Source organism: Strongylocentrotus purpuratus, unplaced genomic scaffold (assembly GCF_000002235.5).
Source record: "Strongylocentrotus purpuratus isolate Spur 01 unplaced genomic scaffold, Spur_5.0 spur5_scaffold_17, whole genome shotgun sequence".
Lineage (NCBI taxonomy): Eukaryota > Metazoa > Echinodermata > Echinoidea > Camarodonta > Strongylocentrotidae > Strongylocentrotus > Strongylocentrotus purpuratus.
In genome coordinates, this window is record NW_022145602.1 from 21,679,378 (window position 1) to 21,694,337 (window position 14,960).

General features: G+C 38.1%; 1 protein-coding gene across 1 annotated transcript in view; it reads right to left on the bottom strand.

Annotated features, from left to right (window-relative positions):
* Positions 1-394: 394 nt before the first annotated feature.
* The window catches only part of LOC764416 (sialidase-3), a 68,792-nt gene continuing 54,226 nt past the window's right edge, over positions 395-14,960 (bottom strand). Inside the window, exons 4-8 of the mRNA XM_030987916.1 lie at positions 12,785-13,014; positions 10,652-10,741; positions 8,932-9,107; positions 2,410-2,601; positions 395-980 (exon numbers count right to left, since the gene is read on the bottom strand). Of these exons, the coding sequence (XP_030843776.1) occupies positions 630-980; positions 2,410-2,601; positions 8,932-9,107; positions 10,652-10,741; positions 12,785-13,014 (1,039 nt within the window). The 3' untranslated portion in view covers positions 395-629. The remainder of the gene's footprint in view (positions 981-2,409; positions 2,602-8,931; positions 9,108-10,651; positions 10,742-12,784; positions 13,015-14,960) is intronic.

The following is a 14,960-nucleotide window of genomic DNA, read 5'->3' on the forward strand; positions in this document are numbered from 1 at the left end:
GGAGCACTTTTGTTACCGGTGTGTCATTGTTGCTAAGGATGTCTGTTGACTTGGTTGATAAATCCTTACGTACAGAGAAATTTGAAGGTGATCCTATAGCAGCAGTGAAGGCTACCAAAGTCTTAGAAATCTACAGTGTCGTGGTCGAGTGGTTTAAGGCGCTTGACTGGAGATGCGAAGGTCAAGGGTTTGAATCCTGATACGGCACTAATATCCTTTGGCAAGATATTAACCAGCAATTGCTACTTGCCACCCAGGTGATAAATGGGTACCCGGTAGGATGCGGCCGTCATTGTTGGTCAAACAGTTTTTGAGCGTCAAGTAACACCTGGCTGGAATGCTCCCCAGGGAGTGGAGATTGTGCACACATTGTGTGTGGGCAAGCACTGAATCCAATGACCAGGGTAATAGTATATTTAAAAAGCGCTTAGAAACATTGTATTAAGCGCTATATAAAAGCTAAATATTATATTACTACAGGGATATCCCGGTTGCTAGGTGTGCCTTTGTTGCTAATAGGTGCTGAATTCCTTATGTGACATTTCTGGAAAGTTATGCATTTTTCTAGTGATGGGGCTTCCACAGCCCAGGACACCAAGCCGAGTCTGTTGCTAGGTGTGTCCTTGTTGCTATGGCTGATTACCTCTGGCATTACTGGTGAGTTCTTCCAGCGAGAAAGTCTGAAAGGCGATTCTCTCGTAGGGATGGAGACTACCGCACTCATACAAGCAAGCAAACTTCATGGTGCTCTTCCCGGTGACCTTATCCTTGACCCTGTAGCAGGTGAGGTCGGAGTAGGCGCTGGGACCGGGGTTCAAGGAGAGCGGTGGACTCCAAGTCTGACAAGCATCGCGACTAAACCGCACCGACATGTTGACACGTGTGTTACGACTGGCTGGGTTGGAGAAGATGATCCAACGCTCTGCATCTCTCTCAAGCTTGGGAATGTGATCTGGAGGTTCAAAGCTCATCACGCTCGCCTGAAAGAAGAGGGAGATTAAAGATGAAGTTGAGTTCTGGGTATGCGATTGCATTGTAAAAGAAAAGCTGTGGAATGGATCAGAAAAAGTTGATCATGTAGCATGTAAGTATTGGTGTGTACTGCAAGGTTCTGGAGTCGTCAAAGTTATAATAACTTTGACCCAGTCTTAGTAAAGTAACAAGCACTGTACACAGAAAGATGTATATGGGACTTCAAAAAATGATGTCGGGCTACTAACCTTGATTTCCTCATCTTTCTATGCTCATTACTCAGCCAGTATACATTTTCTACCAAATTGTTTGGCAATTGACATTTATTCACATTCTTGAACATTCAGTGTAAGTTTTGCCTGATTCTGTGAGAATTCATTTTCTTTTTTTACCAGAACTCAAGTTTATCTTTAAAAATGATAATCCAAATTTTCCTCAATATCTAGGGACTTGTAAGTAAAAGGTTATGATCGATCATATCTCCTTCAATCCAATCCAATCCCAAAGATATTTGATATAGCGCCTTTTCCTTGCAGTTACACAGCACTGCACACACACTCCACAGTGTTTGAGCCACTTAAAAACAAAAGTTAGACACTTCTCCGAGATCAGTCAAGTATATGTAGGCTGGTAATGAAGTAATTTCTAGCAGAATAGATGTGACTCAAGTAATTTCAATCAGTCTTATCTTTACAGTAAATAGTATCAACAGTAACTTATTATAATTAATATAATGTCAAATAAAGATACAGTGATACACTAAATGTAACATGCGGTTGATTGTGATACAATTAGGATTTTCGACAATGATGCATTTTGCATTCCAGTCTTGTCCTTTTGAGCCACATTTTATTAAGCTACCTTAGATCTTAGTTGTAACCTTTTACTTTTACTTAAGTCCCTAGACATTGAGGAAATTTTGTATAACCAACACCAAAAAGCCAACAAAATTACTGACTACTTTTAGGGCACCACAAATATTAGAAATTTATATTTATGGATATTTCAGCCATCTCTTAATTGATTTTGATCAAATAAAGATGATTTGTCATTCAAGATATCTATTCATTCAAATTGGACAATTAGTTTTGTAATATCTCACAAAATAATTATTTTGTGTAGCGCCCTCTGCAACAAAACTCAACTACCGGTATCCCTTTTAATGTAAGCTAAACCTTCATTCAGATATATCAAAAAAGTTCTGTTAATTAACAAACATCTCCAACTTAACAGATATATCAAAAAAGTTCTGTTAATTAACAAACATCTCCAACTTAACAGATATATCAAAAAAGTTCTGTTAATTAACAAACATCTCCATGCATTTTATTTTCTGGGTGCATCTTTATTGCTACTTCATATCGCTCAGCTACCAGCTACCAAAAACTAAACTTAAAACTCCAAACTAGGTTTAGGTTAGGTTCATGAAGGCCATACCTGACACCCTCCGAAGTTCTTGATGGAAGGAATCCATCTTGAGAGGAAGTACCCAGGTTCTTCAAGGTCATCCGAGAGCTCGCCCATTGTGAATGATATACCCCCATCGATGCTATAAGACTCCTGCCGGGTGGCTTGAGGATCACAGGTTCTACTGTTGACATAAACATGGCCTTCTTCTAACTCTGCTGCCTGGAGGAATAACAAAAAAACACAAAAGAAAAATAACTTTGATATATCAAAACGACCCCCCCCCCCCTACGAGATGCAATGCATCCAACACTGTATTGGGGTGTTAAATGGGTACCTGGTAGGATGCAAAAGCCAATGTGCTTAGATTAGCAAGTGTGCGCTTGTAAAAATGACGTGTGGCTGGAATGCTCCCCAGGGAGTGGAGAATGTGCATACACTGTGTGCGCGGGTAAGCCCGAATCCGATGACCGGGGTAATTAATAATATGATTACAGGGCCCTCAGGGAGAACAGTGTGAATACTGATGAGGCTACCCTGGGTAAACAAGACATATTATTATTATTATGATCTAATACAGAGCAAACTTTGTGGCGTAGTGTCTCAAGAAGAAGAAGAACAACAACAACAACAACAAGTATAAGAAGTAGAAGGTGAAGAAGAAGCATAATTCAATACCAAGTCAATTGTGATTCAAATACATTTGGTTACATGCATATTTAAATAGACAATCGATTTGTAATTTCATACCTGTTTCTCTAAGATGGTTGTATTGTTTAAACAATAATTGTTCAAGAAATCTGATTATAATACTATTTTGATAAAATTTCCCAGAAATTATTACAAAATTTAATGACTTAAATGACATAACTAATTATGAGCTTTACAGGAACGGTTCATTATTATCATTATTATAATAAACTATAGAAGGATTATTATGATGCTTTGTGAACTAAAGATGGAATGAAATGAAATAACATAAAATTAAACAAAAATGTATCCACTGTATTCTAAGCGATAACAAACTCTTTAATATCCAAATATATGCATGTAGTTTAATGAACAAAGGATAGTGTACGTCATAGCGAGTGCCTTTGTGGTGAGGTTAATGCATTGCTGTACAGGGAATCATTTATTATAATCACGCCTTGGATTGAATCATAAAATTAGGGCATCAATCAAAAGAAAATTAGATCTTAAAGGTAATGGACATGGTTGGTAAATTCCAATGAAAGCCCTTAAAACACACCTATTCCAAATATTAAACAGGTAAAAGGAACTCAGCATTAGCCTATTTTCTCTTTGCTTTTTTTCACTTTACTTTCCAAGCGCATAGAGACATACTTAGGTAATGTGTTATGCGCTATACAGGAATGGTTTATTATTATCATTATCATATTATCATCATTATTAATATCATCATTATTACTGTTATTTTTTATTAATTTCGTTATCATTACTATCATTATTATTATTATCATTATTATCATCATCATTACTATTATTATTATCATCATTATTACTACTATTATTATCATTAATGAGTCAAAAACAGTATTTTCCTATATTTCCACCATTTGGGGTACACTTGAGTGGTTTAATAGACTGATATATGGTTATCACAACGTTCTTTTATTTATGGAAAATAAAATTCAAGTCCAATTACACTTGTATAGGGTTACTTGTACCAGAAAAAGCACATGTTATAGAGAATAAATACAATTTAATCCTGTGATAATCAAGTTAATCCTGTGATAATCGAGTTAATACTGCAACCCCATTTAATTTGCTTGATCCTAGGCAATATATTGCTTTTAATCACTCATGCGTGAAATATGCATCATATGAGTTGCATCAAATGAAAGAGGAGGATCTACGCTTTACAAATATGTGACATCTATTAATTATAATTGTGATTAAGTTATGATAAAACATTGATAATTCTCGGTTTCTTTTTTTCTGCGACGCACTGTACATTGCTTGATTGATGGTATATTTTAGCTGGTACCTTTCAAGACTACCTACTGTAGAGAAGCTGATCTGGTATTATAATTATAGCCTCAACAAAAATGAATAATAGATATTCACATGCGATCCGGTCCTTTGAGGAATCCAAACAATAATTGTATTTCATTCACTCTTGCATATTTTACAATGATTCCTCCGTGAATCCATCTGACTTGTAGTAGGGTTTATGAACAGAGAATTAATGCATTCTGATGAGCATCCCTAACAAAGTGGCCCCATTTTCTACCCGAGCTGATGGCAGCGTTCTAGTACGAGGCGGCTATAAATAACTATGCTACGTTCACAATTACAATACTTAGTAACTCTAGACCTTATTATAGTGCTATAATCAATCACTATGAATCATGATGATAAGCTAAATGACATACATGTAGGAATATATCATCTATTCACATAATTTATAGCCAGCATTCTCGGTTAGAAATGGCTTCTAATTAATGAAGAATTTCAAAAAAGTCTGAGTGAATCGGCAGGAATTACATTTCCATCTTCCACTGTTACAATCTTTGTATAAAATACCCTCTTGTTTAATAAATACCTATACTACCAGTATGTGAATATTCATATAAATTTACTTGCATATCAGGGGTGATAGTGAGCACTAAAAAAAAAATAGGTTTTTTGTTTTCCCCTCAACCACGCCCCCCTTGAGGAAAAAAGGAGAGGATTCGGGAGGAAAAAATGGCATCTAACAAAATAAAGAAAATTGGGAAAAAATAGGGCAAAATAGGGAAGAATACAGAAAATATGGGGGAATCAGGAAAATCAGGATAAAATAGGGAAGAAGAAAAAAATCTGGTAAAACAAAACATAACAAAACAAAATCTGGATTTTTTTTTTTTTTTTTTTTTTAATCGGGAAGAAAAAAAAAAAGGGAAAAAAATCGGGAAACCAATTTAAATCAGGTTTTTATCAGGCCTGGCATATACGCTTTTGTTTGTGCTGTCTCAGTGTACATAATTTTCATTGAAGTGTATTTTTTTCAATATTGAAACAAAAATGGTGGTCTTTATAGACAGGTGGTCACCAAAGCAAGTATGACTGTATAATGAAACAAAAAAAGGTTATTACTGAGGGAAGAAGTATGTTTTAAGAAACCTTTTGAAAAATGTAAGACAGCTTAATTCTCTGATGGAAAGTGGCATATATCGTTTGTTCCATGCTTTCGAAGCAGGCACTATAAAAATATTTTTCAATAGATGAAAGTATAGATTTGGGAATATGATCAGTTAATATTTGTCAGTTGTCAGTTTCTCTCGAAAAGCAATTTCACTTCAAGTGTACACATTTAATGTTGCCTTTAAGAGCTCTCGATGGGATGCACAAAGAAATCAATAATACCAAGCGATGACCCCCTCTCAGCTGTGGAATTGATGCACACAACCAATAAAATCATCTCATAAATACAATTTACCTCTTGTAAGGACACTACTAGAATATTGACTTGGTCAAAGTGACTTGATAGATTGAATTCATAACCTCACGATGACAACGAACATGGTGAAAGTGAGTCATGCATGAAGATAGGAAAACAAAGTTCATTTTAGATGCTGCTTATAAGTATCGGCTTGCATGGTGATGTAGATATACAGTAGGCTTGCGGGTGAACCATGTGAGAGAGAGGGAGGATTGAGGAGTCCTGAAAAGGACCACTCTTGACGACGGATAGTCAATCTGTTCGAAACGTCGAGCCACTCCCGCCACCCATCTTCTCCAAGCGCTATAGTTCTCCTTAGAACTATAAGCTAAGAAAGATAACCAACAGTCTTTTTCAAGACTACACCAACAGTCCTTTTTAGGACTACACACCCTCAAGAAAGATTCCAGAGAGTCCTTTTCAGGACTCCTCAATCCTCCTTGTCTCTCACATGGTGCACCCGCAAGCCTACTGTATAAAGTTCATTTTACAATGTACAGCCCCTCAGTAGTACAAGCAAAGCTTGATACATGTGAGGTATATTGAGTCATGCTTTGTTTCTATGTTACTTTGGACGAAAATAAATTCAATAGACAACAAAAGAAGGAAAGAAATGGGGAAAAAACTGCCATCACACTGGTTAAGAATTCAGGACATCATTTTGCAAAACCATCATATGTACACATTCACCACATATTGAATTTTAGTTAATACATGCATTTCAATGGGATGATGGTGAACTTGTACTAGCATGTAGGAGAGTTTTGTGAAAAGATGCCCTTGTTCATTCCTGTGTATTTGCACGATGACTGCAAACTTCACTGAAATTGTGAAAGTGTGCAACTTCTCCCAGATTCCTACTGATTCACTACATGGAGTTTTGTCTCTTGACTGATACAACCCCAACAGTAAAACCTTGTTCAGATATACATCATCTTTATTTTAATGAAGTGTAATACCCTTTACATTTGTGTATCATAAAACACATGGCTATGTGAATAAGGACATAGGACCTTTCTAGTATGCAGTTTCCACTCACTTTAAACAAAAAATGATTTTTTTTTTTTTTTTTTTTTTTCTTTCTTTTTTTTTCAGGAATCTGGTTGTTTTAATACTAACAAGCATTTATGCTTTCTTAGCAGTCAGGTAAAATAACAACCACTGAACTAAAACAAGCCTTTTGGCAAATGCTTCGCTAGCAGTTACGGTACTGTGATTTCTACACACAAAAATTGCACAGTAGTAATAACAAATTCTTAATTATAGCGTACCAATCAGCATATTACATATTTTGTTCTGTGTGTTGGGGATTCTGCGTGGTTGTGCAATATTACCAATTAGAGCTTCAAATATTACTTAATGAAAGAGGTTTCTGAGAATAACAACCTAATTTGTACCTCACTTTTTTAATGAACCATTTATGTTAATGAACATTTTTTCTCTCACTTTCACTTATAAATGAAAAGATGAATTATGAATTAAATTAAGCCAAGGTCACTATGATTACAAAATCAATTTGAAACAGATGGCTACTACTATCAAGAAATCAATAGCATTTATGGCCCTGAATCATAGAGAGAGAGAAATAGTCTCTCTGGAAATGTGTCAAAGAGAACAGGTTCTAAAATGCCCTTTGTTGCAATATGGTAACGCGTCAAACAGAGGGGGAAATCTGTTACAGCAATGTGCGAAACCCGGATGGGGGAAATAACACCTAGAGGTTTTAGATGATTTCCAAAATAAAGATTGGGCTGATCAATTAAAGTTCAAATGAAAGCTGCCTCCATACTGTGTTCTAAGAAAGAAAATTGATTAGATAGAAGATCTTTGGAGTCACCACATTTCTAGGTTATGTGTTAAAACACCCGGCCAGCATTTGGTGTTTCATAAGCCTCAAAGGCCCGTTCAGATATGACGCAATTACACCGCCACAAAAAAAGCGGCCACATTTCTTCTTTTGTGTGTGTCTAAATGAAAGGCACCTGGGTGCAACAAAGATCCTGGGCTCTGTGTTATATTATGTAGAAATGTTTTGTGGATTACACTTAAGTCATCACATTAAAAACAAGGAATATCTGAACAATGCCCAACTGCTGCTAATTCTCATGGGCTACTATTCACATGGACACATATTTCAGAAAGTCTGATTATAATCTGTTAGACAGTGTATTACCCAATGAGAATTCTATTAGTTTGTGATATTGTCCTCTATCTATCATTGCTAAACAAAACAACTATGAACAAAGTTTTTATAAATCCAGTTATCAAAAACTAAATAACTATAAACCAATTAACTATAAGCAAAGTTATTAAAACCTAGTAACTATAAACCAAATTATTATAAATAGACCTTACCTGGCATTCATTATTTAGTATGTCTACTCCATATTCAGCTTTATTCTGATGTATCTTTCCACTACCATCGTAGTTGTTGTTGGTAAATGTTTCATGGCGTTCATTCAGTATTGAATATATACGCCATAAATACGCCATAAATTTCCACTACCATCATTACGGAACAAAACCACTATAAACATTTAAACCAAGTTACTATAAACCAATTTATTTTAAACCAAGGTATTATAAAATAACTTTACCTGTTATTCATTAGTAACATCTACTCCTTATTCACTTTTAGCCAATGGTACATTTACTCTTACCATCATTACTAGACAAGACCAATATAAACATATTGACCAAGTTACTTTAAACCAAGTTACTATAAACCAAGTTATCAAAAGCCAACCTTACCTGACACTCGTTAGCTGGTATATCTACTCCATCTTCATCTTTAGCCATTGGTATATTTCCTCCTACAATCATTACTAAAACAAGATTAAAACCAAGCTACGATAAACCATGTAACCATAATCAAGTTATTTAAATAAACTAAGTTACTATTAACCAAGTTATCAAAAGCCAACCTTACCTGACACTCGTTAGCTGGTATATCTACTCCATCTTCATCTTTAGCCATTGGTATATTTCCTCCTACAATCATTACTAAAACAAGATTAAAACCAAGCTACGATAAACCATGTAACCATAATCAAGTTATTTAAATAAACTAAGTTACTATAAACCAAGTTATCAAATGCCAACCTTACCTGACACTCGTTAGCTGGTATATCTACTCCATCTTCATCTTTGGCCGGTGGTATTTTTCCTCCTACTTGCCAGGTATCTCCACCATCATCACTGAAGAGGACAATAGAACAATTCCTACTACCATGGAAACTATCAAAGAACTCCAATATTGACCACTTCAGCTCTGCTAACCAACCTGTACAGGATAACAAAACAAGAAGAAATGTAAGTAAAAACACTATGAACATGACGGACAAAGAATACTAATATTACATGTATGTAAAATCGTGTAGGGATATTCCTTTGTCTACCACAGCAATTGTTGAGGGTAGGATGAGGAACTGTATATTTTGTCCTCATTCTTTGTCCGTCATGTTCATAGTGAAACCTACATGTGAGCAATTCCATGAATTTTGATTTATGACAAACAACTCTAGAATCAGTATTTATTCCATCCCCTATGTCCAAGAAGGTTGAAATCAGGTTTACATGTATACGATAGAATAGTGGAATCATTTTCTACCATTAATTTTATGCTTGCGTGCCCCCTTTATGGGGAATCTAAAACTCTACACAAATTGACGGGAGGGACTAGACAATATTGATCACCTAAACTTGGCTGACCAACCTGCATGTAATAGAGGGAAAAGAGAGTGAATAGAAGTATAGCCTGTCAATAGATCTGTTTACTAAATTTTTTTAATTTACATGTATGGATGTTTTGGGAGACCTAGGACGAGTTTTTCCATTAACCTGTTATTGAATGAAGTACATGTACAACACTTGGAATCCAGTCTGCATATATCACTTGTTGCTATGTCAGGCAAGCGAGTAAGCTTTCAGGTTTTTTTTAATAAAAAAAGTATGCATACAATTTGAATATGTTAGTAAACCTGTCTATTGTACATTCACATTATCATAAATATTCTTAGTACTACATTGGAATACGTTAATATCTACCAAAGATTACACTTTTTCAAACACAAAGTACATGTACTAATAATACTATTAGTATACATGTACATTCAAACCTGCTTTAGTGACCACCTGTCTACAAAGACCACATTTTTTTGTTCCCCTTGAAATTGGTTTCTCGTTGAAACATGTACTAAAGAAGCTGTCTTCAAAGACTACTTTTTGTGTTTCCCTTGGGCGGTCACTTTAACTGGTTTGACTGTAGTATGTATATTTGTAGGAATAAATATACACAATTTTGACGTGCATGGACCATAATAATGAAGTCAAGTCCTGGGCTTTTCTTTGTGTGCCTTTGTCTCTGTTCTGTTGTAACTGCAGTATCAATACAGTGATGTACAATGTATCAACAATAACAGGGAATCATCTAATGAGAGCTAGAAGAACATTACCTTCCATGTAAATGTACTAAACAGTCAAACCTGTCAACCGCCCAAGGGAAACACAAAAAAGGTCTTTGTAGACAGGTGGTTTTGTAGACAGGTTCCTTTAGTACATGTTTCAATGAGAAACCATTTTCAAGGGAAACAAAAAATGTGCTTGTTGTAGACAAGTGGTCTTTGTAGACAGGTGGTCACTAAAGCAGGTTTGACTGTATATGTACAAGGATGGCTCAAGACCGAGGTACTTGGAGAGACACTTAAAGTAGAATTCTGATTGGGTCACTGAACCTGTCATAAACTGAGAGATCACTTTTGATGATGATGTGAAAGGAAACAAGTGAATGCCCTTCTTACTCTGAAGCAGATGAAAGGTAGGTCTTACCTGTAGCCCCTGGCTGAGGTTTCTCCTTCCAGTGTATGTTACCAGGGACGATGAGTCTACCAGACTTCAGCTGCAAACCATGGCCTGGACCTTCAAAGACAACAGCGATAGCAACATTTTATGGACCATCAGCAGCAGCAGCAACAACAGAAACAGCAACAAAAACAGCAGCATCATCATTACCACCATCATCACCAACATCAGAACAATCATCATCATCATCATCATCATCATCACAACCATCATCATCATCATCATCATCATCATCACCACCATCATCATCATCATCATCATCACCACCACAATCATCATCATCACTACCACCATCATCATCATCATCATCATCACTATCACCATTATCACTACCAGTACCACCATCATCATCACCACCACCATCATCATCATCACCATCATCATCATCACTACCACCATCATCATCATCATCATCATCATCACTATCACCATTATCACTACCAGTACCACCATCATCATCATCACCATTATCATGAGACCAACTCAATATGGTCTTACCGCTAGACCAACCCACTACTGTCTTACCGCTAGCCCAGCTCACTACGTTCTTACCGCTAGACCAATTCACTAGTCTTATGCTAGACCAACTCACTACCATCTTACCGCTAGACTAACTCACTACCATCTTACCGCTAGCCCAACTCACTACCGTCTTACCGCTAGCCCAACTCACTACGGTCTTACCGCTAGACCAACTCACTACGGTCTTACCGCTAGACCAACCCACTACGGTCTTACCGCTAGACCAACCCACTACGGTCTTACCGCTAGACCAACCCACTACGGTCTTACCGCTAGCCCAACTCACTACCGTCTTACCGCTAGCCCAACTCACTACGGTCTTACCGCTAGACCAACCCACTACGGTCTTACCCCTAGACCAACTCACTACGGTCTTACCTGATGCATAGATGAGAGGTTCTGGGTCCATCCTACTGAGCGTTAGACCATGTCCTCCTCCCATCCACCATCATCATCACCATCATTATTGTCACCATCACCATCATCATCATCATCATCACTACCACCATCATCACCACCATCAGAACAACCATCATCATTATCATCATCATCATCATCACAACCACCATCATCACCATTACCATCACAACCACCACCACCATCATCATCATCATCATCATCATCACCACCATCATCATCATCATCATCATCACCACCACAATCATCATCATCACTACCACCATCATCATCATCATCATCATCACTATCACCATTATCACTACCAGTACCACCATCATCATCACCACCACCATCATCATCATCACCATCATCATCATCACTACCACCATCATCATCATCATCATCATCATCACTATCACCATTATCACTACCAGTACCACCATCATCATCATCACCATTATCATGAGACCAACTCAATATGGTCTTACCGCTAGACCAACCCACTACTGTCTTACCGCTAGCCCAGCTCACTACGTTCTTACCGCTAGACCAATTCACTAGTCTTATGCTAGACCAACTCACTACCATCTTACCGCTAGACTAACTCACTACCATCTTACCGCTAGCCCAACTCACTACCGTCTTACCGCTAGCCCAACTCACTACGGTCTTACCGCTAGACCAACTCACTACGGTCTTACCGCTAGACCAACCCACTACGGTCTTACCGCTAGACCAACCCACTACGGTCTTACCGCTAGACCAACCCACTACGGTCTTACCGCTAGCCCAACTCACTACCGTCTTACCGCTAGCCCAACTCACTACGGTCTTACCGCTAGACCAACCCACTACGGTCTTACCCCTAGACCAACTCACTACGGTCTTACCTGATGCATAGATGAGAGGTTCTGGGTCCATCCTACTGAGCGTTAGACCATGTCCTCCTCCCATCCACCATCATCATCACCATCATTATTGTCACCATCACCATCATCATCATCATCACTACCACCATCATCACCACCATCAGAACAACCATCATCATTATCATCATCATCATCATCACAACCACCATCATCACCATTACCATCACAACCACCACCACCATCATCACCATTATCATGAGACCAACTCACTACGGTCTTACCGCTAGACCAACTCACTACGGTCTAATACCTGATGCATAGATGAGAGGTTCTGGGTCCATCCTACCGAGCGTTAGATTAGTGATATCCAGAGGCTCCGACCATGTCCTTCCTTCATCTACACTCTTTGTTACATACAGGTTCTGTTGGTATTTATCACCTCTGATAAGATCTGCTTCAGATAGCTCGATGGGGAATGTGATGAAGACAAGTATAATGGCATCCATGTCCGCATCTACGATAGGTACAGGGTTCATCGCCCTGGAAACAGTAAACAAAGTTCATAGTAAAAATATGTTAGTTTATATACCAGTAGCACAGCTATTACACCGGTATACTGAGGAGGCACGATAGCTCAGTTGGTAGAGCAGTGGTCTCGTAATCCGATGACCCGGGTTCAAAACCAAGACAATGCGCTAGTGCTCTTTGGTAAGGCATTAATTCTCATTACCAGGTCTCTCAGAGAGGACCTAAAGCCGTCGGTCCTCTGGTTGCTTACTAACAAGCATTTGTGCTTTCTTAGCAGTCAGGTAAAATAACCACCACCACTACTACACCACTGTGATTAATATACAAAGCATCATTTTATCATCCAAGCTTTAGCTGAGCCGCCTTGATAAGAGGCTTATAATTACATTCAAGGAGTTTCTTCATTCAAGGAATTATATCAATCTATCTTAGTAAAATTTGTCAATCTATTAAACTTCGTCTAATTCTCGTATATTTGTGGACATGTTTCCAGTTTGTGTGGTTTTCTGTTTTTTGATATTGTATATTTGTATTTTATGTGTTTTTATGGATTTGAATTGAAATAATACTTGAAACTTGAAACTATTTTTTTTAATTTTTTTTTTTAATTTTTTTTTTTAGGGGGGGGGGGGGGGTAATTATTTATAATTGGTCGTTACAATTAAAGTATTCCTCATCTCAATGTACAGCATTTCTATACCGTTATCTATATCTGCTAGTACATGTGTCTTTACTCTGTTCTTGAGATCCCTGCATAGCTCTCTATTTATATTTGTACATCTTTCCCCATTGATACTGAGTTCACTCTTCAAATCATTTGATGCATCGGTTTCTGTGACATTCATATTGCTACTCCTAATTCCTCAGCATACATGTACATCTCTCCCAGTGTAGGCATCTCATATCCCTCATGAATTGAACAGAAACTGACAAAACCTTCTAGTCATTAGGATCATCATCATCATCTCTCCCTCCCCCCCCCCCCCATCTCCCCCATCTCTCTCTCTCTCTCTCTCTCTGTCTCCCGATCTCTCGATCTCATCAACCCTTCCCCCCCCCCCTCTCTCTCTCTCTTACACCTCTCATCATCTCTCTCTCTCTCTCTCGATCTCCCTCTCTTTCCACCCATCCCCATCTCTTTCTCTCCCACCATCTCCTTCTCTCCCTCGCTCTTTCCACCTCTCTATTTCCATCTTTTTCTCTCTCCCCATCTCTCTTTCTCTCCATCTCTCTCTCTTTGCCTCTGCCTCTCTCTCTCTCTCTCTCCCTCCCCCTCTCTCTCTCTCTCTCTCTCTCTCTCTCTCTCCATCTCCATCTCTCTTTCTATCTACCCCTATCACTTTCTCTATTACCCCCCCCCCCCCCCCAAAAAAAAAAAAAAAAACCCGTCCCCGCTATCTCTCCCTAGCTCTCTATTCTAACCTCTTCAAATATGCATAACCCAATGTACCTTAATTCCCGCTACGCCTACTTATTGACTTTTATGCTCAAAAGTCAATACCAGGAATGCAAGAATTAGCCCAGAAATTGGAACTAAGTACCCGGGAGTTTCTGAGTGGCTTGACGTATAGATGATTTTAAAGGGACCCTTGTCATGATGAAATAATTCCCTTGTTTGCTCTATGGGTGCATTTATGCTCAATTTTGAAGGCAGAATGAGCGATTTGAAATGCACATCGTAAACGCTCATCGTAATCGCAGTTCCACGGTGTACTGTTTATGCTCACTTCTCTGGCTCTGCAGCTGGATTTGCAAACCTGCACTGAGCATGCTACAACTACGTTGCCCCTATTTAAACGTGTTTACAAATGATTGTGCGTTTATGCTTCCCCAGAATAGCAGATCCGAAACGCACCTTTCTGTAAGTTTACGATTGGCGATTACGATCTCTGTTTTTCGGTGATTCTACAACGATGAGAAAGGACGCAACCGTGTTTTAAACTAAACGCGTAACAAAT